At 41.9% G+C, this 24,894-nt stretch overlaps 1 protein-coding gene across 1 annotated transcript in view; it reads right to left on the reverse strand.

Moving 5' to 3' along the window:
• Pdia3 (protein disulfide isomerase family A member 3) overlaps positions 1 to 24,894 on the reverse strand; it is a 25,352-nt gene continuing 458 nt past the window's right edge. The window contains exons 2-13 of the mRNA XM_010624852.3: positions 20,098 to 20,176; positions 18,318 to 18,435; positions 11,595 to 11,702; positions 9,950 to 10,079; positions 6,403 to 6,519; positions 5,879 to 6,004; positions 5,096 to 5,278; positions 3,438 to 3,546; positions 2,620 to 2,748; positions 1,402 to 1,481; positions 726 to 783; positions 1 to 409 (exon numbers count right to left, since the gene is read on the reverse strand). Of these exons, the coding sequence (XP_010623154.1) occupies positions 296 to 409; positions 726 to 783; positions 1,402 to 1,481; positions 2,620 to 2,748; positions 3,438 to 3,546; positions 5,096 to 5,278; positions 5,879 to 6,004; positions 6,403 to 6,519; positions 9,950 to 10,079; positions 11,595 to 11,702; positions 18,318 to 18,435; positions 20,098 to 20,176 (1,351 nt within the window). The 3' untranslated portion in view covers positions 1 to 295. The remainder of the gene's footprint in view (positions 410 to 725; positions 784 to 1,401; positions 1,482 to 2,619; positions 2,749 to 3,437; positions 3,547 to 5,095; positions 5,279 to 5,878; positions 6,005 to 6,402; positions 6,520 to 9,949; positions 10,080 to 11,594; positions 11,703 to 18,317; positions 18,436 to 20,097; positions 20,177 to 24,894) is intronic.

Here is a 24,894-nt window from a genome sequence, read left to right on the forward strand (position 1 = left end):
TTTAAAGGGGGCTTGTTTATTGTCACTGTTCCAAATGTACAAAACAAAAACAAAAAAACCCCAACTCAACTCCCCCCACCCCACAACACAAATAATTTTCCCAAAACCACAAACATAAACTGGTCCTGGTAACAGTGCAGCTAAGAAAAAGTTTTGAGAAAATGTAACAGGATTGAGCTTGTATCCATCCTGCCCTCGGCTGAGGTGATGATCCTGCATGGGTCCCAGGCCTCCCCAGTGGCTTCCCATCTCTGGTAGAAGAGTCCTTTTACAAAGTGTACATTTGGCTGTTGCTTTAGAGATCCTCCTGTGCTTTCTTTTTCTTCTTGGGTTTTTCTTCTTGAATTATAGGGGGGTTTGTAGCTTCTCGTTGTAGATAGCTAATAAAATCACTTAATTCACGGCCACCCTAAAAACAAAAAGATGACTCTGAAAATGTTTTCCCCACGCTTGGCAAATGCTTCACCCCTTTTTGAGTCAGGACCTTCCTAAGTTCCCCTGGCTGGCCTTATACTTGGATCGTTCTACCTCAGCCTCTCCAGTAACTTCATTACCGCATGCATCACCAACCCAACTTGAAAATTTAACTTTTTAAATAACCCTGGGCTTTTTATAAAAGCAATTAGCAACCACAGATATTTACCATAAGAATTCCCAGTTAAACAGACCCAATTCAAAGAACTGGGTATGTATTTGTGTGCATATTTGTGGGCCAATACACTTACTTCATATTTCTTTGGACTTTGCTTCTGATTGGCTGGAGAGAAATAGATGGTAGGAAAACTGGGAACAGAAAAAAAGAAAGGTTTATTAATTCCAGCTTCCACAGTAGCTATAACATATAAGAATTGTTTCTGGGAAATTACTTTTCTATATTATGATTTCCACTCTCCATCAATGACTAAATTATATTCCAACAAAACCTAGAATCTGAGAGCTCACAAAACTTTTGGCTGTGGGGTCATTGCAAAATAGCCAAGAAATGGGGCTGGGGATTTAGCTCAGCGGTTCGGTGGCCTGCCTTGCAAGCGCAAGGACCCGAGTTCAATCCCCGGTACCGGCAAAAACAAACAAACAAAAAAAACAAAAACAAAACAAAAAAAAATAGCCAAGAAAGGATAGGTGATTCTGTCCTCAATTTTTTTTTCTTTTTTTCTTTTTTTTTTGAGACAGGGTCTTAGACTAGCCTTGAACTTGTGGCAATCCCCTTGTCTCAGCCTACAGTGTGCTGGGATTACAGGCATGCACCACCATGCCTGGCTCTGTCCTCAATTTCAATATAAAGATCCCTAAAACCATGTCTAGTAAAGAAATGGTTTTCTGGTGGCTTATAATAAGTTTATTTTCCCCTGTCAGTCAACTAGACATCTTTGTTAATTACGAGCATTTTTATCTACTTACCCTCTGACTTCATATGGAGAAGGCACATCATTGGATGTGGCATCCATCTTGGCTATGACAATATTTGGGTCTTTGCTGAGCTGTTAAGATAAAAAGGTGAGACCTTTGTTTTGCAATGCTGGGAATTAAACCAGGGACCTGGTCATGCTGGGCAAGACCTCTACCACTGAGCTACACCCCCAGCCTAGCAAAGGTTAGACCTTTAAATTCAAGTTTTCTGCGACTAAGGCACACTTAGCCAATTCAGGACTTCAATCTGTCGACCCTCCAGCTTCCTTCTTTACTGGTTTACATTAAGACTACATATAGCCATGTTCACATTTAGCTAGCCTGAATAAGACAATACAAGGGCTAAGCCAAGTGTTTGTTTAATTGATTGATTCCTTTTTTTTTTGTTGTTGGTACCAGGGATCGAACCCGGGTCCCTGTGCTTGTGAGGCAGGCGGCAGAACCACTGAGGTAAATTCCTGGCCTGATTGATTCTTTTAGTACTGGGGATCAAACTCAGGATTTTGCACTTGCCAGACAAGCACAGTGCCACTGAGCTACATCCCCAGCCCCAAAACTAAGTGTTTTAAGATGAAGAAACATACAGATTCATATAAGCCTTACCAATATTCAGAAACTGCTAGATACTTTTAACTATAATCTAGACTGAAGAAGTTAAAAGTGGGTATCTGAGGCACTGCATAGCCTAAGGCCACGGACACTATAGAGGGCAGTGAAGAGAAGGTACCAGTGGAAATAAATCTACCAGCGCTTAGCAAATAATTAGCGTAAGTAAATCAATTTAGAATGTGTACAAGAACTTCCTGTTCAGATTTATGTGTGTATATATGTATGCACAAGTGTACTGAGGATTGACCCCAAGGTCTTTACACTGTTATACCCCCCAGACCCCTTATCCATGCAAAATCTCACTATATAACCCAGGTGGCTGCAAACCCATGATATGCCTGCCTCAGCCTTCTAAGTTCTGGGATACAGGTATGCACTACTATGTCTAACTCAAGATTTTTACCTTCTTTTTTTTTTTTGGTTTTTTGAGACAGGGTCTCACTATGTAGTTCAGACTGACCTGGAACTCACTGTGTAGCCCAGGCTGGTCTTGAACTCACAGCGATCCTCCAGCCTCAGCCTCCCAAGTGCTGGGATTACAGGCTTGTGCCACTACGCCCAGCTCAGATTTTTAGCTTCAGAATAGGGTTTAAGACTTACCTTCTCTCCTAGTTCTTTGTATTTGGGCTCTAGATTCTTACAGTGACCACACCAAGGAGCATAAAATTCAATCAGCACATCTTTATTTTCATTATTCACTATTTCATCAAAATTCTCTGCTACTACTACCTGGAAAACACAGACAGGTGTCTAGCTGTAAGGCGAGCTGAGGAATAATTTCACAATCTGTATTTGTTTCTGGGCCTAAACCCTTTCACATTTGATTTTATCACTGAAAATAAGTTGTGGAAACCCAACTCACATTTACAGACTATGTTAAAAGATTTTACCACTCCCCATTAACCAATTTTTTTTTTGTTGTTTTTTGAGACAGGGTCTCACTATGCAGTTCAGGCTGGCCTTCAACTCACTAGGTAGCCCAGGATGGCCTTGAATTCACAGCAACCCTCCTGCCTCAGTCTCCCAAGTGCTGAGATTATAGGAGTGAGCCATCACACTGGGCTTAACCAAATCATTCCTGTTTCCCATGGGTCATGATCTATCCAGTCACAGGAAAAACCTCATTGTTCGTTAAAATAATTTCAGAGTAACATAATGCTGCTCAGGGTGTGCTCTACACCAAAGGGTAATTTACCCCATCCCAATTTTTCCATCAGAAAAGTCTATGGTTTTATACTCTTGCCCCTGCCAAACATTTAATAAGCTCTGTCAATGTTTATAACTCAGGAAGGTGAGGACCCCCCCGCAAAAAAACCAAAAAAGCCAACACCAGTAAGGACTTTGTTTAGACCCAACATTTTTGGAATAAAGAGATTAGGCAACTGGGGACAGGCATGGAGAGGATGTGGACAGTGCACCTTTACAGGCCCATCGTTGCTCTCAGGGATAGGCTCAGACTTCAAATATCTCTTCAGGTTGCCATCAAAGTAATCCTGCAGGAACCTCTCCAGAGCTTTGCCATCACGCCTGCATGGAAAAAAAGACAGGGCTGGGTTTGGTGACTCACTCTCACCACTGAGGATTAAAAAGGAAATTTCTCTGAGCAGTTTCTACATGTTAGCTTCAATTTCATGGCTGGAAAAAAAAAAGGTAGGCCTCTTTCTCTTAATATGCAGAAGTACTGACTGAACAAGAAAGAACCCACCTCCTTCTACTTCTAATGTGTATGTGTATGTGTGTGTGTGTGTGTGTTTGAGGCAGGGTCTCACTATGTAGTTGAGACTAACCTGGAACTCACTGTGTAGCCCAGGCTGGTCTTGAACTCAACAGTGATACTCCTGCCTCAGCCTCCCGAGTGCTGGGATTACAGGCGTGCGACACCTTGCCTAGCTTCTAATGTGTTCTTTGTAGATTAGAAAGCTCAGAAAGAAGGAACACTAGAGTCTTCTGGAGATTCATTTTTACTCAATTTTATAAGAAAATCAGGTCCTCGATGGGCATGGTGGCACATGCCTGTAATCCCAGCACTCGGGAGACTGAGGCAGGAGGATCGCTGTGAGTTGAGACTAGCCTAGGCTACATAGTGAGTTCAAGGTCAATCTCAACTATGTAGTGAGACCGTCTCAAAAAAAAAGAGAAAACCAGGACCTGCTGCTCTTGAGAACAGTATCTATTTACAGTATCTTGTGTTGTTGTTGTTTTTTTGTACCAGGGTCCAACTCACAACTTTGTGTTTACAAGGCAGGCACTGTGCCACTGAGCTAAATCCCTCACCCAGAATCTTGTTTTATTGATTGACTTATGAGATAGATTCCACTTGTCTTAATCTTGCAAAGTCTCAGGTGCTGAAGGTAAATACTGTGTATGGGTCTTAATATCTTTCCAATTTTCTATGTTTACTTTAGGCCCCTGTGGCACTGTAAGAAGAAAAGATGTTCTGTACAAAAGGGAGGGGGTTAGTTTAAAAGTATATCAGTCTGGGGCTGGGGATGTAGCTCAGTGCAAATGCATACTTTTCAAGTGTAAGATCCCATGTTCGAGTCCGGATACCGCCCCCCCGCCAAAGTAGGTCTGGGGATTTAGCTCAGTGGTTCTGCAAGGACAAGGTCCCAAGCTTGATCCCCAGTACCAATAAATAAATAAATAGATAGATAGTATATCAATCTCAAAGAAGCTGTCCAATCTTTTCCACTATCTCTTTTTTTGTGTGTGTGTGGGGGTGGCTTTTTGAGACAGCGCTTCCCTATGTAGTCCAGGCTGACCAGAAGTCATGATTCTTCTGCTTCAGCCTCCCAAGTCTTTGGATTATAGTTGTGCACCACTTCTACCCCTACTACAGTACTTTTAACAGAGTAAAATCAGCTAAGAATTCTAAGCTGCACCCTTTTTGTTAGTTTTCAGAAATCATTAAGGTCAATGATAGTCCTTAAATACCTGTAATTAGACAGGAAGTGACAAGCTGACTAGAAGACCCATCTCCACATCCCAAAGCTGTTCTTCATAGTTCTCAGTAGTGTACAAGGCCTCAATTTCTCTGCAGACTGAAATCCTGAACCCATGCTAACTGGAAACTCACGAGAACTCCTCCTGCATGACGAACTTCTCTCCTTTAGCAGTTTTGATAGCAACAACAGGAATCTCTCCAGTATTGCTCTCCAAGCCAAAATCAGACAGCTCATGGCTGAAGGTTTTGCGGCTAGCCACTGCGAAGTTGAGTTTGTGTCCAGCATCCAAGAATTTCTTGGCCACCATCATCACCCTGTGGGAAACAAGATTATTTGTGCCAAGACTCTATCAGGGTGGTAAAGCTTTTTTTCCCCCCTTAATTAAGCCAGAGGCTAGAAAGTAAAGACCAAGTTCTAGAGTCCAAACAACCCTCAGGAATCATGCTGAACTTATATCCCTGGGCACAGACCCAGAATCACTGTGTACTTTGCTGTCCTACCGAACTTCACTGCCAAATTGGTGGTATCTAATGAAATAGTCCACTTCCACTGAATCCTGAATCTTATATACCTATAAAACCTCCCAAAGGTATAATGACTGGTTTGAAAGTAAAATTAACAAGCGTAAAATATACCAGAGTCTCAATGGGTAATGTGCACAATGTTTTCAGTGATTGACATTAAATCTGCACATTTTATTGTAGGGTTTGGAATCAGTGCGTCATAAAGCAAAAGAACACTTACGAGAGAAGCCTAATTAATTTGGAAACGGCTTGTTATTTGTCCTCACAGCTTCAAATGAGGTTCTGGAGCTAAATGTTCTCTTATATCACGTACAGTAACAAGAAAACGAAAAGGAATCGCTACCACATTGGGTGAACTTGTTTACAAAAAGACAACATGACTCTTCATACCTGTTTCTCCAGTAGTTGGAACCTTTAGCGTTCTTCTCATAGTCCACATCGTAGTAAGCTATGAGTAAGTCCCTGCCCTGTATCAAGTCTTTATTGTCTTCTGTCATATGAGGACAGATACCAAAACTGAAATGAAACAGTCCATCATGAACCTTAGGAATTTATAGCTGTATCACAGCATTTATAAAGCAAAGGCAATTTCAACTTTTAGGACAAACACTGAACAGTAATATAGATTTACAGGACCACAGAAAGAATTCTAGGGCCCACACATTGGTGCTGTATGTAGTGTTAAAACTACTATTGCTATAATCTATCAAATAGGCTATTTAAATCAAAATACAGCCAGGGATTTGGCTCATTGGTTCCTCTGCCTGTCTTATAAGGCACAAGGTCCCGAGTTCAATCCCAGTATCCTAAAGAAAAATAAAAAAACTAAATGTAAATCAAAATATGGCTTTGCTTAATAACTGAGGCAAACAAATCTCTGACAAGGTATAAAGTTATAACAAGGTGTAACTCACATGTTTTCCTGGATAAACTTTTTAATTTTGCCACTCGTCATTTTCTGTTCCGTATATGCCACAGTTTTGTCCTCAAACTTGTTAGCAAGATGTGAAGGACGAAATAAGGTGATACCTCTTTAAAACAAAACAGCGTTAGTAGACAGCAGAGGCACTCTCTCACACCTTTCACTTAAAGCACAGATGACAGACTTTTGCTATCACTAAGCACAAGGTGATTATGGGACCAGAGGAAGCCACATGGCCCTCACACCAGCACTAGCATGGCAGCCATCCTGTTCTCCAGTGTAGTAACTGGTATAGGGTTTACTAAACCTTGTGCTAAGAAACCTGAGACCTTTGTTCTCATCTTAGGCCACCAAACCCCCAATTTCAAAGGTCCTGGCCCAGGCATCAATTTAACCCCCTGGGCATTGCCTTTGTTTCCATTAGCTCAGAAGGGAGTAAAACTAAAGGACTAATTTCCAAATCTTGAAAAGGAGTAACAAACAGCGGAATGCAGCCCAACATGTACAGCGACATAAATAAGGCAGAGCCCACTCCTGTAGCAAAATCCCTTCCCCTTGAAAACTCCCTCCCCACTTTTTTGTTTTGTTTGAGACAGGGTCTTGCTGTGTCATTCAGGCTGCCTTGAACTCACTGTATCTTTCTAGTCACGAAATGTTTGCAGGTACACAACTACAGACAATATTTAGCTGAAGTTCATTTAAATTCCTTCGTTCTAGATTCTTCCATCTTTTTTTTTTTATTGGGGATTAAGCTCAGGACCCCATGCTTGTGAGGCAGGCGCATTGCCACCTAGTTAAATTCCCGGCCCCCCTCTTTTTTTCTGGTACCCAGGATCAAACTTGGGACCTCCCACTTGAGAGTTCTCTTTTCTTCTTTTTTGAGACAGGGTCTCGCTATTAGTTCAGGCTGGCCTTGAACTCATGGCAATCTTTCTGCCTCAGCCTCTCAAGTGCTGGGATTACAGGTGTGCACCACCATGCCCAGTTAGACTGCTCCATTTCAATAAACCAAATTTAGGGAATTTTCTCTCTTATTGGTACTACTTTTCCTCTCACATAATCCGAGCTTTGTTCAATCCACTGAGACACAGGAGAAATAGAAGCCTCTTAATTTCTAACCTTATGTTCTGCTAAAACTGCATCTAAGGTTTGGTTCGGAGCCACAGGCTTTTAACAGGAAGATATGACTATCTAAAGGACCCACACCCCACACTCTTCCTGCAGCTTCTCAGTCACTCCTCCTCCCACACCACTCCCAAACACACATCAGTTTTGGCTTCATTTTAGTACCGTTAAGCCCTTTTTTATTCTCCCAACATTAATCAACACCTAACTGTATGTCAATGTTTTACAGCATTTTCATAGGACACAGAGAAACTACCCAGCAAACAGGAACCTACTATAAACAGGTAGATGGCAGGCTTAATCACCAAGCCTGCCATCTCCAGCTAGACCTTCTAGGATAAAGTCCCAGTTCTGAGTCTTACTGTGAGAATCTAGGCACATCACTTCTTTGTGTGCTTTTGTCCTGAAGTCTAGCAAGTGCTTAATAAAACTTTTCAAAACAAACAGGCATAAGGGCTGGGGGTGTAGCTCAGTGGTGCTGTGTCTGCCTGGCAAGTGCACAATCCTGAGTTCAACCCCCAGTACTGCAAAAACCAACCAACCAAAAAAACAGGCATAAAAATCTGGTCATCAGGTCATGCTGGGTGTGATGGTGCTGCACACCAGTAAAACACAACACTTGGGAGGCTGAGGCAGAAGGATTGCCATGAGTTCAAGGCCAGCCTGGGCTACATCGCGAGACCTTCCTTGTCTTTAACAATCATCCCAGCAAAAGCCCCAAGCCCCTCAAACCCAGGTCACACCATAACAGATTTACAAGTGTCTGCTTCTTGGGGCTGTTAGGAGGACTGATCAATAGCAGTAAAAGGTATAGCACAGGCACTACACACTCTGTTAAATCTGGACATGTTAGCAGCACAAGTCCTCAGCACACTCTACCTGATATGCCATCCTGAGAGACCGCATCTCACTCCATGGGTCAGCAACCATTTAACATGTCCTTTACCTCTAGTCAAAAACTTTTCTGGGCCAGGGATTTAGCTCAGTGGTTCTGCTGCCTGCCTTGCAAGTGCAAGGTTCCGAGTTTGATCCCCAGAACTAAAAACTTTCCAAGGGCTGAGTTACAGCACTCGCTTACTAAACACAAAGGCCTGGGTTCAACTCCAGCGTGGGAAGCACATGTGCATGGGCACATCCCTCCTCCCAAATGCCATCCGCCAGCTACCCATGGTTCTTGTCATGAGCTTCTTAATCTCACTGTGTCCAAAATGATCATTTATTATTCCTCCCAAATTTGTTTCTCAACTTGACAATGACTACCATTGGTCCTATTACCCAGTCTAAGAACCTCAGACTTTTTCTAGATCTTCCATAGGAGTGCCTAAATGCTGTTCATTTTTTTATATTTATGTGTTCCTCTTCATTACCACTAATACTGTCTTACTTTAGATTTTCCTAACTGCCTGGTCCTACTCATCTTTAACCACTACTATGTAGGAAACAGTAATGTTTGTACTCAAAACACAAAATTAACCATGTTGCCCCAGCTCTAAATCTTTCACTGGGCTTCAAATGACTACAATTGGGTCTCTGCTTACTTCTCTAACCTTATCTTTCACCATGACCTTGTTCACCCTTGCAGTACTAGAGGTCACTGTAGGTCAAATACTGAGACTGCCTTATATTCTTGCAGCACGACCTGGAATAATTTTCACCCCAGCCACCATAACCCACTTGGAAAAACTCATCTTTCAAGAGTCACATCCTGGTTGTGGTGGTGCACACCTGTAATCAGGAGGCTGAGGCAGGAGGATTGCCACTAGTTCAAGGCCAGCCTGAATTATAGAGAAAGAGCCTGTCTCAAACATAAATAAATAAAATTTAACAAACATATGAAAGCTCTAGAAAGAGTCATGTCCTGCCTGGCATGGTGGTGTATGCCTGTAATCCCAGCATTCAGGAAGCTGAGACAGTAAGATCACCTTGAGTTCAGGGCAGCCTAGGATACACAGTGAGTTCAAGGCAAGTCTGAACTACACAGTGAGACTGTCAAAAAAAAAAAAAAAAAAAAAAAAAAAAAAAAAGTCTATGTTCTTTAAGAAGCTTTTTCCTCTCTATCCCAAAAGAAAAAAACAAAAACAAAAAAAACCACACTCCTGCCTTTATATTCCTGATAAACCATATCTTCTCCTACGAGTGCCTATACAAGACAGTAATAGAGCCAGGCATGGTGGCTCATGCCTGTAATCCCAGCACTTGAGGACTGAGGCAGGAGTTTGAGGCCAGGCAGGACTACATAGTGAGACCCTGTCTGAAAAAACTAAATAACAAAACCAAGCAAAAGAAAGTAATAGTTTCTGGCACTTAGATTAACGTCTAACAAGTGCTCCCTCAATCGAGCTGGAAATCATGAGCACAAACCTCGTCTGGTCACACAGTGACAGACAGACAGGGCATTCAGCTCAGCCACTTACTCTCCATTGTCGTCATATTCCTTCACCAGAGATTCAATGTTGGTGTGTGCGAATCGGTAGTTATCCCGCAAGCTGCTGGCTGCCTTTAGGAACTCGGAGTGTGCTTCACTGAACAAATCCCTGAAAAAACCTACATGGAAAATGTCCAACACAAGGACGAAGCTGTAAATGTTAACAGATATTTAAGAATTTTAAGTGCTGGTTTTTTATCATCTTTTCTGGATAAGAAAAAATAAGGACTTGGTCTGCTTTGACACAATAACCCACCCTCTCTAAGGAAACTTAAAACAAAAAACAAAACAAACAAACAAAAAAACAAAGCAAGGCTGACCCCTGCTCAGGCCTCCCGCTCACCCTTGCATGCCTTGCCACAAGACGTAGCCAACAGGGATCTCCAGAGTTCCCAGCCATAAGCATTTTGTTATAGCAACAGAAACCTGGCTAATACAACCCCACAAAGTAAAGATGGCTGTAAAAAAATGTTTTACTTTGTTTTTTTTTAGATAGGATTTCACTATGCAGCCCAGGCTGGCCTTGAACTGGCAGCCATCCTCCTATCTCAGCCTCCCAAGTGCTGGGACTACAGGCATGTGCTACCATGCCTGGCAAGCTATAAAACTATGTAAGACAAATCCTAGCCTTTTGATCTTAAACTTAGCCTGGCCTGGTGGTGCATGCCTGTAATTCCAGCACATGGGAGACTGAGACAGGATTGCCTTGAGTTCAAGAACAGCCTGTGCTACATAGTGAGATCAAGGCCAGGCTGAAGAATTACAGGGTGAGACCCTGTCCCCCGACCAAAAGACAAAATACAATAAATAAAAAGGGGCTGGAGATATAGTTCAGTGGCACTGCATCTGCTGGGCAAGCGCAATGTCCTGAATTTGATTCCTGGTACAGAAAAAAGACAAAACATAAACAAATCCAGGGCCAGGGATGTAGCGCAGTGGTGCTGCACCTGCCTGACAAGTGCAAGGTCCTGAGTTCAATCCCCGGAACAGCAACGACAACAGCAGATAAATTCAATTGTAAAAAATGCTAGAAGTCGGGAGTAGTGGTACATGCCTATAATCTCAGCAGTCTGGGCGCTGAGGCAGGAGCATCAAAAGTTTGAGCCCAGCCTGGGCAATTTAGTGAGAACACCCACCTCAAACAAAAAGGGCTGGGATAGAGTTTATTTCCCAGTGCTACAAGAGACCCCGTCTCAAAAGACAAAAGGGAGGCTGGGACACAGCTCAGTGCAAAGGACCTGGGTTCAATCCGCAGTATAATGAAAAAGCAAGACAGCGTGCTCATATGCAGGGGGGACAGAGACAGACACACACTGAGACTGGCATGGTGCTGTGCACGTGTAATCCCAGCTACCAAGAAGGCTGAGGCAGGAGCAATGAGAATTCAATGACAGTCTGAGGGCAGGGGAAGATATTCCTATTCTAGTGCTTTAACTGAAAGCAAGCCTTTACATTTGTGACATCCCCCGAATATACCATTTCCCCACATTACAGTATACTGACCCAATTCTAGCTGCTGTCTTTTAAACTGCCCCAAGTTTTGTAAGATGATTTTTTACTTTGTACTGTTCCCATATATGGAGGGTTTTTTAAAACAAGTTGATAATTTTGTGGCCTAAATATTTGCTACTTACCTACCACAGAGGCATCTTTGTCACTAATGAACTTCTTAAATTCTTCCTCAGTCCTGAGAGGAACTGAAGCTGGTCCTGCTTGCTTCTTTAGGTGGCTGACAATTCCATCTTATCAAAGTTAAAATAAGAATTTAGTTAGTGCTTGAGGACATTTTCATGACTCAAATTTCAAAAGGTACAAAAGAACACACAATAAACACTCCTCCCTTGTTCCTAGTCATCTATTTTCCATCCTGTAAAGTTTCAGGGTTTTTTTTGTTTCCTTTGATTTTTTGAGACAGGGTCTCACTGTGTACTTCAGGCTGGCCTTGAACTCACAACAATCCTCCTGCCTCAGCCTCCCAAGTGCTGGGATTGCAAGTTGCACCATACCTGGCATAGCTTCAGTTTCTTGCATGGCCTATCAAACATGCACTGACAGGCCAGGCGTGGTGGCGCACACCTGTAATCCCAGCACTAGGGAGGCCGAGGCAGGAGCTGTGAGTTCAAGACCAGCCTGGGCTACATAGTGAGTTCCAGGTCAGTCTCAACTATACAGTGAGACTCTGTCTCAAAAAACCAAAAAACAACAACAACAACAACAACAACAAACCATGCACTGACAGACGAACTGTTATTCTTTCTCTAATGGCAACATATACATGTGTTGTATTTGTTGTTTAACACAGCTTACAGGTAAATTATAAAATAAAGAGCTACCTCAAACTTTTATGATAGCTACATATTGTTTCATTATGTGGATGTACCATGCTTTAGCCCACCACAACTAGTGTGTGTTTACAATCTCTTGTTACAAATGACTGTGATATTCTGTGATAAAGGGTTAATGTTATTTTGCACATGAGAATACAGCTATAGGTTAAATTCCTAGAAGTGGATCCAATGGGTGAAAAGATACATGCATTTATAATATTAAAAAGATTTATCTATTATTTTTATCCTTCCACTATCAAGTAAATTTCAAATGGGTAGTGATCTTTGTTGTGCCTACCACAAAAGGTTCAGTAAATATCCATTATGCAACTTAATAAAGTCTCTATTCTTAAAACAGTGCAGTGACCCATAGGCTTACATTTTTAAAGACAAAAACACAGTGCCCTGCATAGCTCACATAGCAACTTTAACTACAGATCAAATCACTTTTTTTTTTGTACTGGGGATTGAACTCAGGACCTTGCACTTTTGAGGCAGGCAGCAGAACCACTGGGCTAAATCTCTGGCCCTCAAATCACTCTTGATCCAGCTGAAATCACACTTTCCTATTCAGATGTAATGGGGCTAGTTAAGTAAAAAGGTTTAAAAATAGAATATCACATACTGAATACACGTATTGAAGTCCATACCACATGGTACCCTACAAATATATACAATGATCACTGTCAAAAAATGTATATAATAGGTTTGGGATTTAGCTCAGTGGCGCTGCCACCTGCCTTGTAAGCGCAAGGTACTGAGTTTGATCCCTGGTGTTTAAAAAAAAAAAAAAAAAAAAGGTATATATTTAAAAAGACACAAGCTGGGGCATGGTTAGGTGGCAGAGCACTTAGCGTGCTTGAGGCTTTGGGTTCAATCCCCAGTACCAGCAGTGCAAGACCCCCCGCCAGGTGGGGGGCTGACTTATTACTTCACTTACCCTTTCAGTCCACTGAAACCACTCAAGCTCTCAAAACACAGGAACACAGATGTTCTTTTGGGGTTTTTTTCCCCCCAGTACTGATGAACAAACTCAGGGCTCTGCACATTCTAAGATTGAGTCTATCTAGAATTCTCTAGAAGGTATACAGGAGTGCTGAGCAAGCAGTTTAAGTCCCTAGAGGTGCACACAGTCAGGCATGGCAGCACACGCCTGTAATCCCAGCACTCGGGAGGCTGAAGCAGGAGGATTGCTGTGAGTTCAAGACCAGCCTGGGCTACAAAGTAAGTTCCAGGTCAGTCTCAACTACACAGTGAGACCCTGTCTCAAAAAAGAACAAACAAACAAACAGCTAGAAGTGCACACAAACAAAATCTCTTCTGACTAAATACAATAAACATTTGACCCACTGGTCAGAGGTTGAGAAATTCTCTATTTTAAGATATATAAGCTACTCAGAAGCTTTTTTTTTTTGGTACTAGGGAACGAACTCAGGACCTTGAGCTTGCCAGGTAGGTGGTGGAATCACTGAGCCAAATCCCCGGCCTGGGAATCTAGTGTTGAATGAGTTAGCCAGACCCTATCCCAAAGATTTACAGTGTCTAGTGTGAAAACTCTAGGCGCTGGGGGTAGAGAGTTATAAAACCAAACAAGGTTCCCGTTCACATGGAGCTTATAACATAGTACATTTCCAAACAAATGAACAATTAAAACAAACAAACCAGCAACAAGTGCTAAGAAGAGAATTAAGAGGAGGAGATAAGACTGGGTGGGCTACAACATCTAGGAAAACTGAAGCCATGGTCTAAACAAAAAGAAGCAAGACATGCAAACATGAGAAAGATTGCTTCAGGCTATGAACACAGCCAGGGTGAGGAGCCAAAGGTCAAACAGTCCTGAGAGGCATCAGAGTGAGGGAGGAGCCATGTCCAGAGTGCTTTATACAAGAGTAAAATGCTGTGACTTCTTAAGTCCCCAAACTTAAACTCTCTCCTCTGAGCTTTCCATTATGAAAAGGAAAATATGCCTGATTTGCTGGATAAATTTGTCTTTTGATCGTATGAAAATTTTGTCATCACCTGTGATTCCTAAAGCACCCAGCTCTCACAGATCTCTAAGTTTACCCTCCATCCTTGCCTATCGTGTTCTGGCACATGGTCTCTCTGTCCCTCTAATACACCAATTTCTTCTGCACACCACAGCGGTTTGCTTGTTTTCCCTCTGTCCAAAAGGCTCTCTCTCTCACCAAGATCTTCTCCTAGCTGGGTCCTCCCTATTACGTTTCAGCTCAAGCCCGCCCCCAGCACACTGATCAGATGGTTCTCTCCCACAAATCACTATCACATCACCCAGTTTTATTTTTCTCTTAATACTCTCATTACTAATTCATTTTATCTATACATATTTTTGCTTTCTTTAATTATGGTAAAACATAAAGCTAGGCCTGGTGGTGAGTGAATGCCTGTAATCCCAGCACTCTGATAAGCTGAGACAAGAGAATCACAATTTCAAACCCAACCTGGGCAATTTAGTGAGTTGGTGAGACCCTATCCAAAATAAAAAAATTGAATCAGTAGCCGGGCGTGGTGGCATACACCTGTAATCCCAGCATTCGGGAGGCTAAGGCAGGAGGATCACTGTGAGTTCAAGACCAGCCTGGGCTACATAGTGAGTTCCAGGTCAGTCTCACTACATAGTGAGACCCTGTCTCAAAAAAAAAAAAAAAAAAAAAAAAAAATTGAATCAGTGCAAAGGGCCTGAGTTTAATCTCCAGTAGAAAAAAAAATATGTATCTGCCCACATACATCATAAAATTCACCATCTCAAGCATTTTTAAGCACATTCATAATGTTGTACAACCAATGCCCAGAACTGTTTCCCCTTGCAAAACTGAAATTTTAGAAGGCTGTGTGTGGTGGTGCACACCTGTAATCCTAGTACCTGGAAGGCTGAGGCAGGAGGATTGTTGCAAGTTTGAGACCAGTCTACACTACATAGTGAGTTTAAGGACAGTCCTGACTACATAGTGAGATCTGGTCTTAAAAAAACAAAACAAGAATAAAACCCACCCCCAAACAAAAACTGAAATTCTACTATTAAACTCCCCTTGTCTTCCTCCAGTCACTGATGACCTATTCTGCTTTCCATCCCTTTGAAGATTGATATTCTCGACATTTCACATAAGTGGAATCATATGTATTTGCCTTTTGTGACTGGCCTTTTTTCACTTAGCTCAATGTCTTCATGTTTACCCATGTCACAGAGTGTCAGAATTTTCCTCTTTAAACCTGAACAAGCCAGTGATGCCTGTAATCCCAGCACTTGGGAGGCTGAGGCAGGAGGATCGCCATGAGTTCGAGACCAGCCTGGGCTACATAGTGAGTTCCAGGTCAGTCTTAACTACATAGTGAGATGCTGTCTCAAAAAACCAAAAACCAAACAAAACAAAACCTGAACAACATCCCACTATGTATATATCAGTTTATTAATCCAATGTGAATAATGCTGCTATGAATGTGAACAACTATCTCTTTAAGACCCTGTTTTCAATTCTTCTGGTTATATACCTAGAAGTGGACTTGCTAGGTTATATAATGGTAATTATACAAACACTCCATTTAAGGACCAAGTTCTGTTCCTGTGACAAGGTTGTTAAAAGAACTGGTCTCTAAACGAGACCAGTTTAGAGTATGTACGTTACAATATTCAGAACAAAGAAAAGACCAAAGGCAACTCCAACTTGATGAATTTGCTCTTATTTGCATAACTCTTACATGCAGTACTGTAACATACAACAGAACATGGCACTGTACTGTATAGTACAATCAGCAAAAATTATAGTACTGTATAAAAAGGTGTACCTTGGGCTATGGATTTAGCTCAGTGGCACCACACCTGCCTTTCAAGTGCAACATTCTGAGAGATCGAAACCCCGTCGAAAAATATTAAAAGGCGTTCTTGCAAAAAAAGACATTGAGGCTATAAGCCAGATGTATAGGACTGTACCAAGAAAAAAAAAAAGGACAGTCAGATAAGTGCCACAGGTAGATGTAAGTCAGAACAGTTATTATTTTTTTTTCCAAAAATGTTATGAAAATAGGTCATCAAACAAGGAACATCTGAACTTTAATTTTTTTTATTTTTTTGGTACTGGGGATCAAACTCAGGACCTTGCACTTGCGAGGAAGGTGGTAGAACCACTGAGCTAAATCCCCGCCCCCTTGTATCTTTAATTTCTAGGGGACCCACCACACTTTTCAATAGCAGTGCACAAAACTTCCTATTTCACTACATCCTTGCCAACACTTTTAAGTTTTTTTATTTTTAATTTTGTTGTGCTGTGGATTGAACTCAGGGCCTCAGGCATGTTGAGCTGATGCTCTACCACTAAGCTATACCAGGAACCCTTTTTAAAAATAATAGTATAGGGCCGGGGATTTAGCTCAGCAGTTTGGTGGCCTGCCTTGCAAGCGCAAGGACCTGAGTTCAATCCCCAGTACCAAAAAACAACAACAAAAAAACCCCAACCAAAACAAAACAAAAATAATAGTAAAGCCATCTTACTGGGTGTGAGATGGCTCCTCCACCCTGCCTCAGGGTTATTTGTATGAAGAGCACAGGAAGACACCTGTACCCCAGAGTCCAACAGTCAAGCCAATCCTGTCCTCACATTGGCAAACAAAGGTCTTTACAATGGAGCTTTCATGGGGAATCTGGGCACCTTTGGGAGCTTGAGCTGGATCTCAAGTTGGAGCTACAATTCTTGGCAAAGTGGGCACAAATATGCTCCCCCAGCTTGGGTGGGAAACGGAGGCAAGTTGACTCAGCTTGTGGCTGACATACATTGCTCAGGAATTTGGGATCTATCCAGTTAAGAGTTTTTTTTTTTTTTTTTTTTTTTGTTTTTTTTTTTTGCAGTACCAGGGATCGAACTTAGGACCTTGCACTTGCGAAGCAGGCACAGCACCACTGAGCTAAATCCCTGGCACTAAGAGATTCTCTGTAACAGGTTTCTTGACAGCAGTTCTGGAACTGGTTGTACTTGGTATGGTTCTTGGGACTTATTCTGCACCATTACCTGTGGCTCACCCATTTATACATCTGGAAATTCTTTTTGTCCTTCTCCTCAGAATGTAAGCACCATGAAGGACTTTGTTAACTAACACTAAGCACCTAGCATATCTAAATATCCAGCATGGTATACTCAATATTTATCAAATGAAAAAGTGCCTAGCTGATCTTATATTCTTTTTTTTTTTTTTGGTACCGGGGATTGAACTCAGGTCCTTGCATTTGCAAGGCAGGCAGCAGAACCACTGAGCTAAATCCCCAGCCATGGCTGATCTTATATTCTAAGTTCAACTATTTTCTGATTACTTACATAATCTATACACAGTGGACACTGAAATTAGACCAGTTGACATGCAAACAACTTGGGTTACGATGAGAGTCTTAGGTTTTTGTTTTGTTTTGTTTTGTTTTGGTGCTGGGGATTGAACACTGGTCCTTGCGCTTGCAAGGCAGGCCACCGAACCGCTGAGCTAAATCCCCGACCCCTAGGTTTTTTTTTTTTTTGGTACCAGGGATGGAATTCAGGTCTTTGTGCTTTCCAGGCAGGTGGCAGAACCACTGAGCTAAATAAATCCCTGGCCCAAGAATTTTAGTTGTAACTTACAAAGTCTTAAGACCTGAATTTTGGCAGCTGTGCTTCCAGATGGTCTCAAATACACATTTAACCTTTAAAGAGTTCTGGAAGGAACATTACAGCATCCTTTCTTGTGTGGGGTTAATTGAGAAATCCTGAGCCAGTGTCTCTCTAAGGACACTGAGATCTGCCTGTGTACAGGAGAGAGACTTCAAGTTGTGTAGAGGAGCCTGAGCCTTCAATTGACCAATATGACTTATAACCAGCCCTCGGGAATGAATTGAGTTTTTAAGTCAAGGGTCCACTGAATTTAGAGAGGCTCATTTTGCACCAAACTGATCTGGCAGGCAAGAAATTTTTAATGCAGAAAAGCCTACTTTCATGTTTCCACAATCAAAAGCAAGACACTTAACAAATTTTTCCAGAATATAACCAGGATCCTTACCAGCAGTCCTAGGCCCATCATAAGCCCCTGCTTCTTCACCATCTCTAAATATCTTCAAGGTTGGATAGCCAGTGACGCCATACTTATTACATGTGTTTGTGTTGGCTGTGCAATCAACCTGCAGATTAGAACATGTACACACTCGTTTGTTATCCACTTATTTGCTCTAAGATCCTATAATCCCAAAATATGAGTGCTGGCTAAGTCACAAAGGATCAAGCAGTTCTTGGCATTATGCCCCAAATCAAATCTTAAAGGCTGAACGAATGATATTTGTATAATCAGAACCATCAAAGGAGGTCTTTAAAATTTAGATTATCCAAGACTTCATACAAAATGCTGAAGTTAGTATCTGAATTGTCCTTGGAATACCTGTTGTGTAATGTAGTAGTGTTCTCTCAGAACATGAGAGGAATAAATCACTTAAACGATTAACAGTGGCTTTTTTATGTGCATGTGGTGCTGGGGATCAAACCCAGCTAGACAAGGTCTCTGCCACTGAGCTATAGAACTCTCTCCCCAGCAGAGGCTTACTTTACTAAATGGATATATGGATAGGTACAGATAGCCCTTTAGCTGGGGTATTGTATAATTTGGTTTCACAAATCATCGAGATATTAAGAAAAAGTATCAGTATTTACACATGTGCCCTGAGCTATTTTGAATCTGGGCCAAATCACAGCATAACAGATCTAGGGAGACCTATGAGGAGGAGAAAAGCAATTTCCATCTATTCATTTACCCTGAAGTAGGTAGTACTATAGGCACTTGCATATATTCTCTCGTTTAATCTTTATAAGATTCTGAGGTACAATACTTGTACACTAAGATGGGTAAAACAAGGTCACAGAAGATTAATGTGTCTATAAGTTACATGAGGCAGGAATTAAACTGTGATTGAAATTTTCTCCCTATGGTAAGGTGCCTGACACCAGGATTAATAGTAGTTTCCAGGGCCTGAAGATTTAGCTCAGTGGCACTGTGCTTACCTTGCAAGCTCAAGGTCCTGAGTTCTATCCCCAATACAGGGGGGAAAAAAAAAAGTAGTTTTCAAAACAGTATTACAGACGTACAAACTATCTGTTTACCAGTCCTGTGGACTGAATACGTGAAGTGTTGCACTACGTCTCCAGCCCTTCTTATCTAGACAGGGTCTCGTGAAGCTGCCCAGGCTGGCCTGGAACCTGTTATCTTCCAGCCTCAGTCTCCTGAGTAGCTGGGATCACAGGTTATGTGTCACCTTGCCTGGCTGAACTATTAGAGGATGGCAGAAATGTGGGTTTTTAAACTTTAACAACTATGAATTTAGTATGAGATAATGGCAAAATTCCTGAAGCATTACTTTAACTGTAACAACAAATACCACATTTATAGTCAATTACATACTCATCAATATCTTCTCATCATTTTTCTACTCCCTTCACTGTGACTATAATATGGCAGCTTCATGAATTCATTTACTCAATCATAATTTTCCTCTAATTGCTATACTTTTACTGTCTACATTTGTCCCTTCTTACTTTTAATCTTTTGAAACTATAATTGTACCAACACTAAGTTGCAATTTACCCAGAAACTACTTTTCATTCTTGTCAGCATAAGAATGGTGAAAATGAACTTTAGTTGTAAATCCTGTTTGAAATATTTTATGGGCCAGGATGTAGCTTGGTGGCACTGCGCCTGCCTACCAAGCACAAGGCCCTCAGTTTAATTCCTGGTACCAAAATAAAATAAAGTGAAATATTTTATATTCTTTAATGAAAACTCCATTTGTACTCACCTTTGCTAATGGGACTATTCCTTTTAATCTGGTAGCTGCAGCTTCATATTCAGGGGCAAGCCTCTTGCAGTGTCCACACCTATATAAACATTAAAAAATACCCAAACATCATAAACTGCTAATATAGACAAGAGATCTCAGAAAATAAAGGTCCTACCTCAAGCCCAGGTCTACTCTATAAGCACCGGCTCATTGTAAAGCAGTGCCTAATTTTTTGGTACTGGGAATCTTGCATTTGTTAGGGGGGTACCATATCACTGAGCTACATCCCCCTGGCCTTCTATCTTCTTAATTAAAAGTGCAATTAGGACCAAGGATTTAGCTCAGTGGCACCATGCCTGCCTCACAAATGAAAAGTCCTAAATTCAATCCCTGAAACCAGAAACAAAAACAAAGAACATTGGAGCAAGCACAAGGTCTTGAGTTCAATTCCAGGTACGGGGGGTGTGTGTGTGTCAACATTAAGGCATGGTGGCACACACCTGTGATCCCAACACTTGGGAGGTTAAGGCAGGATAACTGTTGTGAGTTCAAGGCCAGCCTGGACTACATAGTGAGATCCTATCTCAAAAAGGAAAAAAGAAAGAATGAATCAGCATTTAACATTAAGCTGGATGGGTAGCTCAGGCCTGTAGTCCCTGCACTTGGGAGGCTGAGGCAGGAGGACTGCCACAAGTTTTTTGTCTTTCTGACACAGGGTTTCCCCTATTCACTTTAGGCTGACCTTGATCTCACTTTGTAGCCCAGGCTGCCCTAGAAATTGCAGGCATGTGCCACCATGCCCAGTTTGAGGCTAGCTTGGGCTACATAGTGAATTCAAGGCCAGCTTGAACTACACAGCAAGACCTTGTCTCAAAACAAAAACCAAAAGGGCATCCACACCAAATGCTTTTCTCTATTCTTTCAACATGATTCTCTGACAACTAGAAACCTGGGAAGGTACTAATTTCAATACTAATGAGTACACTAGGGCCAGGGATTTAGCTCAGTGGTTCTGCCGCCTGCCAAGCAAGCGCAAGGTCCCAAGTTCCATCCCCAGCACACACACACACACACACACACACACACACACACACACAAAAGAGTATATTAGCAGCTTCTAGATACAGCCTTATCGTCAACTGAGTTTCAGCACAGCATTAGAATGACATATTTAAGATAGCCAGTTCACCTGGGCATGAGAAATGATTAAAAACATGTAAAGTCTTCTTTTCCCAGAAGGCCACCTGTAGCACCTGCTCCTCTGCCCTCTAAGTCCTAACAGCCTCCAGGTGCACAGTGTATGCAACAGAGTGTGTAATGAATGCTTTCCTAGGAGGGCACCAGCTGTACATCATCTCAGAGAGGCCAATGAGTTGCAGAGGGAGCATTTTGAGAAGGCTGAGGAGTCCTGTCACCTCACTAACAGCAAAAACAGAAAACAGAAGAAAGAAACCTGAGCTGATATATTTCATAGCCAACAGTCTTAACTGTTGGACAGATAAGGAACTTGGAAATATTTTCAAGCAGCAGGAGCTCAAGTTTAAGACCAGTCTGGGAAACCAGCAAGACTCTGTCTCCAAAAACAAACAAACCTGTATAAAATAGTTATTAGGTCAAACCAGTGGGTGCTGAGCCTCGTTACATTATCAAATATATATATACGGAACACTGAAACTGAATGTATAGCTGACACTAAAAATCCAAGAGAAAAGCAGACGGGTGTGTGAAATTGCAAAGTTAGGACTGAAAGGCACTGTCAAAAGCATTTCCTTATGCACGCTGCCCTTAGGAACAAAGGTTTCAGAGAGGAAGAGATCGCAGCACTCTCCAAGCCACCAGGAATGTAAATAGGTGGAGTTTAGAGGAAACCAGGGTTAATTACACAGATCCACCAAGATTAACCACTACGCTTTTAATCCACCCCTAGACATTGTTAAAGCACAAAGCTGGGTATGGTGGAGTGTGGCTGTAATCCCAAATGTTCAGGATGCTGAGGCAGGAGGATCACAAGACCAACTTGGGTAGCTCAGCAAAACCCAGTATCAAAATAATAATAGTAATACAGGGATGGTACCTAGCCACTGATAATGAATTCCAACCTGTATTTACCCAACTATTATTACTTCATGCCAGCCATATCCAGATATTATTATTTTAACCTCTAATTGAAAAACTGGTAAGAGTCCTTTCCCTAAAAGAACACAAATACGGTAGAAGGCTAAATCATCAGTTAGCTGTCCTGGGAAAGAAAAGGTGGGAAGAGTAACCCTGGGGGCTGGGGAAGAGGATTCAAGTAAAGTAGTAAGAACAGGTCTTGCACAGCTTTTTTTCTGTGCCAAAAAAAAAATATCTATCTATCTATCTATCTATATCTATGTATAGCTACTGTTTTAGAGTAGCATGGTGGACTAGGATGTGGCTCAGTTGTGGAATACTGAGCTAAGCCGTCCAAGTCCCCTCAGGGTTTAATCGCCAGTGGTGAGGGTGGGGGATAAAGGGTAGCACAGAAATCTACAACCTAAGTAGATGTTGAGGACTTAAAAGGTGTTGGGAGTGATGTGTTGTACATCACTATGGCCAGGCCTCCTCCTGCAGAAGGCACAGTGAAGCAAGGCCTGGCTAAGAGAACTATTCATTTTTTTAAAAATCTGTTTGTCAGAAAAACATCAAACATTATCTCTTGTAGACCTTAGCTTTTTTGTTTTGTTTTGTTTTGTTTTAATTAGGCATCTCTTTTTGTTTTTATCTACATTAAACATTACAACAGAGGGCCAGGGATTTGGCTCAGTGGTTCTGCTGCCTGCCTTCCAAGTGCAAGGACCCGAGTTCGATCCCACCCCCAAAAAAGACCAACACTGCAACAGGGAAGAAAACTGTGTAGATGGGAAGGGGACTCAAAAAAGGGGGGAGAAAAAAAATATCAAGATGCAGTATGTATAAGTATCAATTCCTCAAAACAAATGTAATTATGTATCAAAAAATGTCTCAATTGCCGGGTGTGGTGGCTCAAGCCTGTAATCCCAGCACTTGGGAGGCTGAGGCAGGAGGGATCACTGTGAGTTCGAGTGAGTTCAGGTCAGTCTAAACTACATAGAGAGACCCTGTCTCAAACAAACAAACAAACAAAAAATATCTCAATTAAACTTTCACTTGTAAAATGAAAGTGGGGGAAAAAAAACACCTAAAGGGAGAAAAAGAACTTGTTCAAAATAGGCCCATTTTAGCTGGGTAGAGGTACATGTTTATAATTCCAGCTCCCTGGGAAGCCACAATGATCCAAGCCCCAGTCACTTAGTGAGACCTTGTCTCAAAATTTTTAAAAAAGTACTACAATGGCCTGGGGATTTGGCTCAGTGGTTCTGCCATCTTCCCTGTAAATGCAAAGGCCCGTTCCATCCCACACCCCAAAAAAGGTGCCACAATGTAGTTTAGTGTGAAGGCCCTGAGTTCAATCCCCAGCAACAACAAAAGCCCATTTTACTTCAATAAAATTCTTTAAATGTTTCTAACAGATTAGGCCTGTGCTAAGAAAAACTAGAGTCAGAAAACACTTCCAGCTAAAATGTTAATAAATAATAGATGGGCCGGGGATTTAGCTCAGTGGTTCTGCTGCCTGCCAAGCAAGCGCAAAGACGGAGTTTGATCCCTAGTACCAAAGCAAAAACAAAAAACCAACGTTAAGAATTAAGAACATTACAGAAGGCGACTTGTTGGATTCCAAATTGCTCACTCAAAAAACAAACAAACAAAAAAACCCGGATCTTTGTTGCCGGCATTGGGCAGCCGGAAGTCCTTCTCTTCTAAACCAATGAGAAGCAGACACCGCAGCAGAAATCCACCCAACTGTGATACTTTTGTGCATGATGGGATTGTAGTTTTAAGGGAAGCATGGGCAACAATTTAAAGTAGAAAAGAATGCTTTTAACTGAAACTTTACAAAAATTTAGCTTTAACCTAAGTTTAATGGCCCCCGATTCTCCAGCAAGTTCTACTTTAAATTATGATCCCTACAGTAAAACAAGCACCATACAGTGGCCCCTCAACATTGACAGTCGGGATTTATAGATTGGTAAGAACTGTTCCTAAGATAAAACGAGTCAGCTTGGCTTGAGGAGTTAAGACTTGAGTCAAAAGCAAATAAAAACTACACATTAACTGTTATGGGTACTTAAGAATACAGTTTTCAACTAAGGGTCATTGTACTAGGAGGGGGATAATAAAACACTGCAATTAGCATTGGTCTACTCAATTATCCCTAGTGTTAAAATAATTACTGGCTATAGTAATGATTTGGAAGTTAACATCACCACCACTCAGGTTGGTAGAGCTAGAAATACTATTTTCTTCCTTCGGTCCAAGTCAGATTGTAGTTAGTTCCACCGAAAGGAATTCACACTGCAGTTTGGTTAAGTCACGGTGGGGGACGGGAGACGGGAAGGGACTGGGCTTCTACAACACTGGTTATTTTCTCATTGTCATTTTTTCAGGAATGACAATTTGAACAGATTCTGATGAAATTATTCTTGTCCACGTATTCTTTCTGATGGAAACCACTGCCCTTGCTGAGAAACGATCAGCTGAATGTATAAACTACACCAAGTGATGGAAAAAACCGCCTGCCCTAAGAAAAGCACGGATAGCCGTTCGGCAGCCTCTGCGTGACCTTGGCTAAAAACCCAGGGCTTTGGGTCCGGGACCCGTACACTCCCGGAAGTGTAAGATGCTCGCTCGAAGTGGACCCACCTAGATCTGGCCGCAGTGCGCGGGGGAGGGGTGGCCGAGCTCGACGATGGGAAGTGTGGCCACCGCGCGGCG

The sequence above is a fragment of the Fukomys damarensis genome, unplaced genomic scaffold, assembly GCF_012274545.1.
Source record: "Fukomys damarensis isolate Sample0158 unplaced genomic scaffold, DMR_v1.0_HiC HiC_scaffold_17, whole genome shotgun sequence".
NCBI lineage: Eukaryota > Metazoa > Chordata > Mammalia > Rodentia > Bathyergidae > Fukomys > Fukomys damarensis.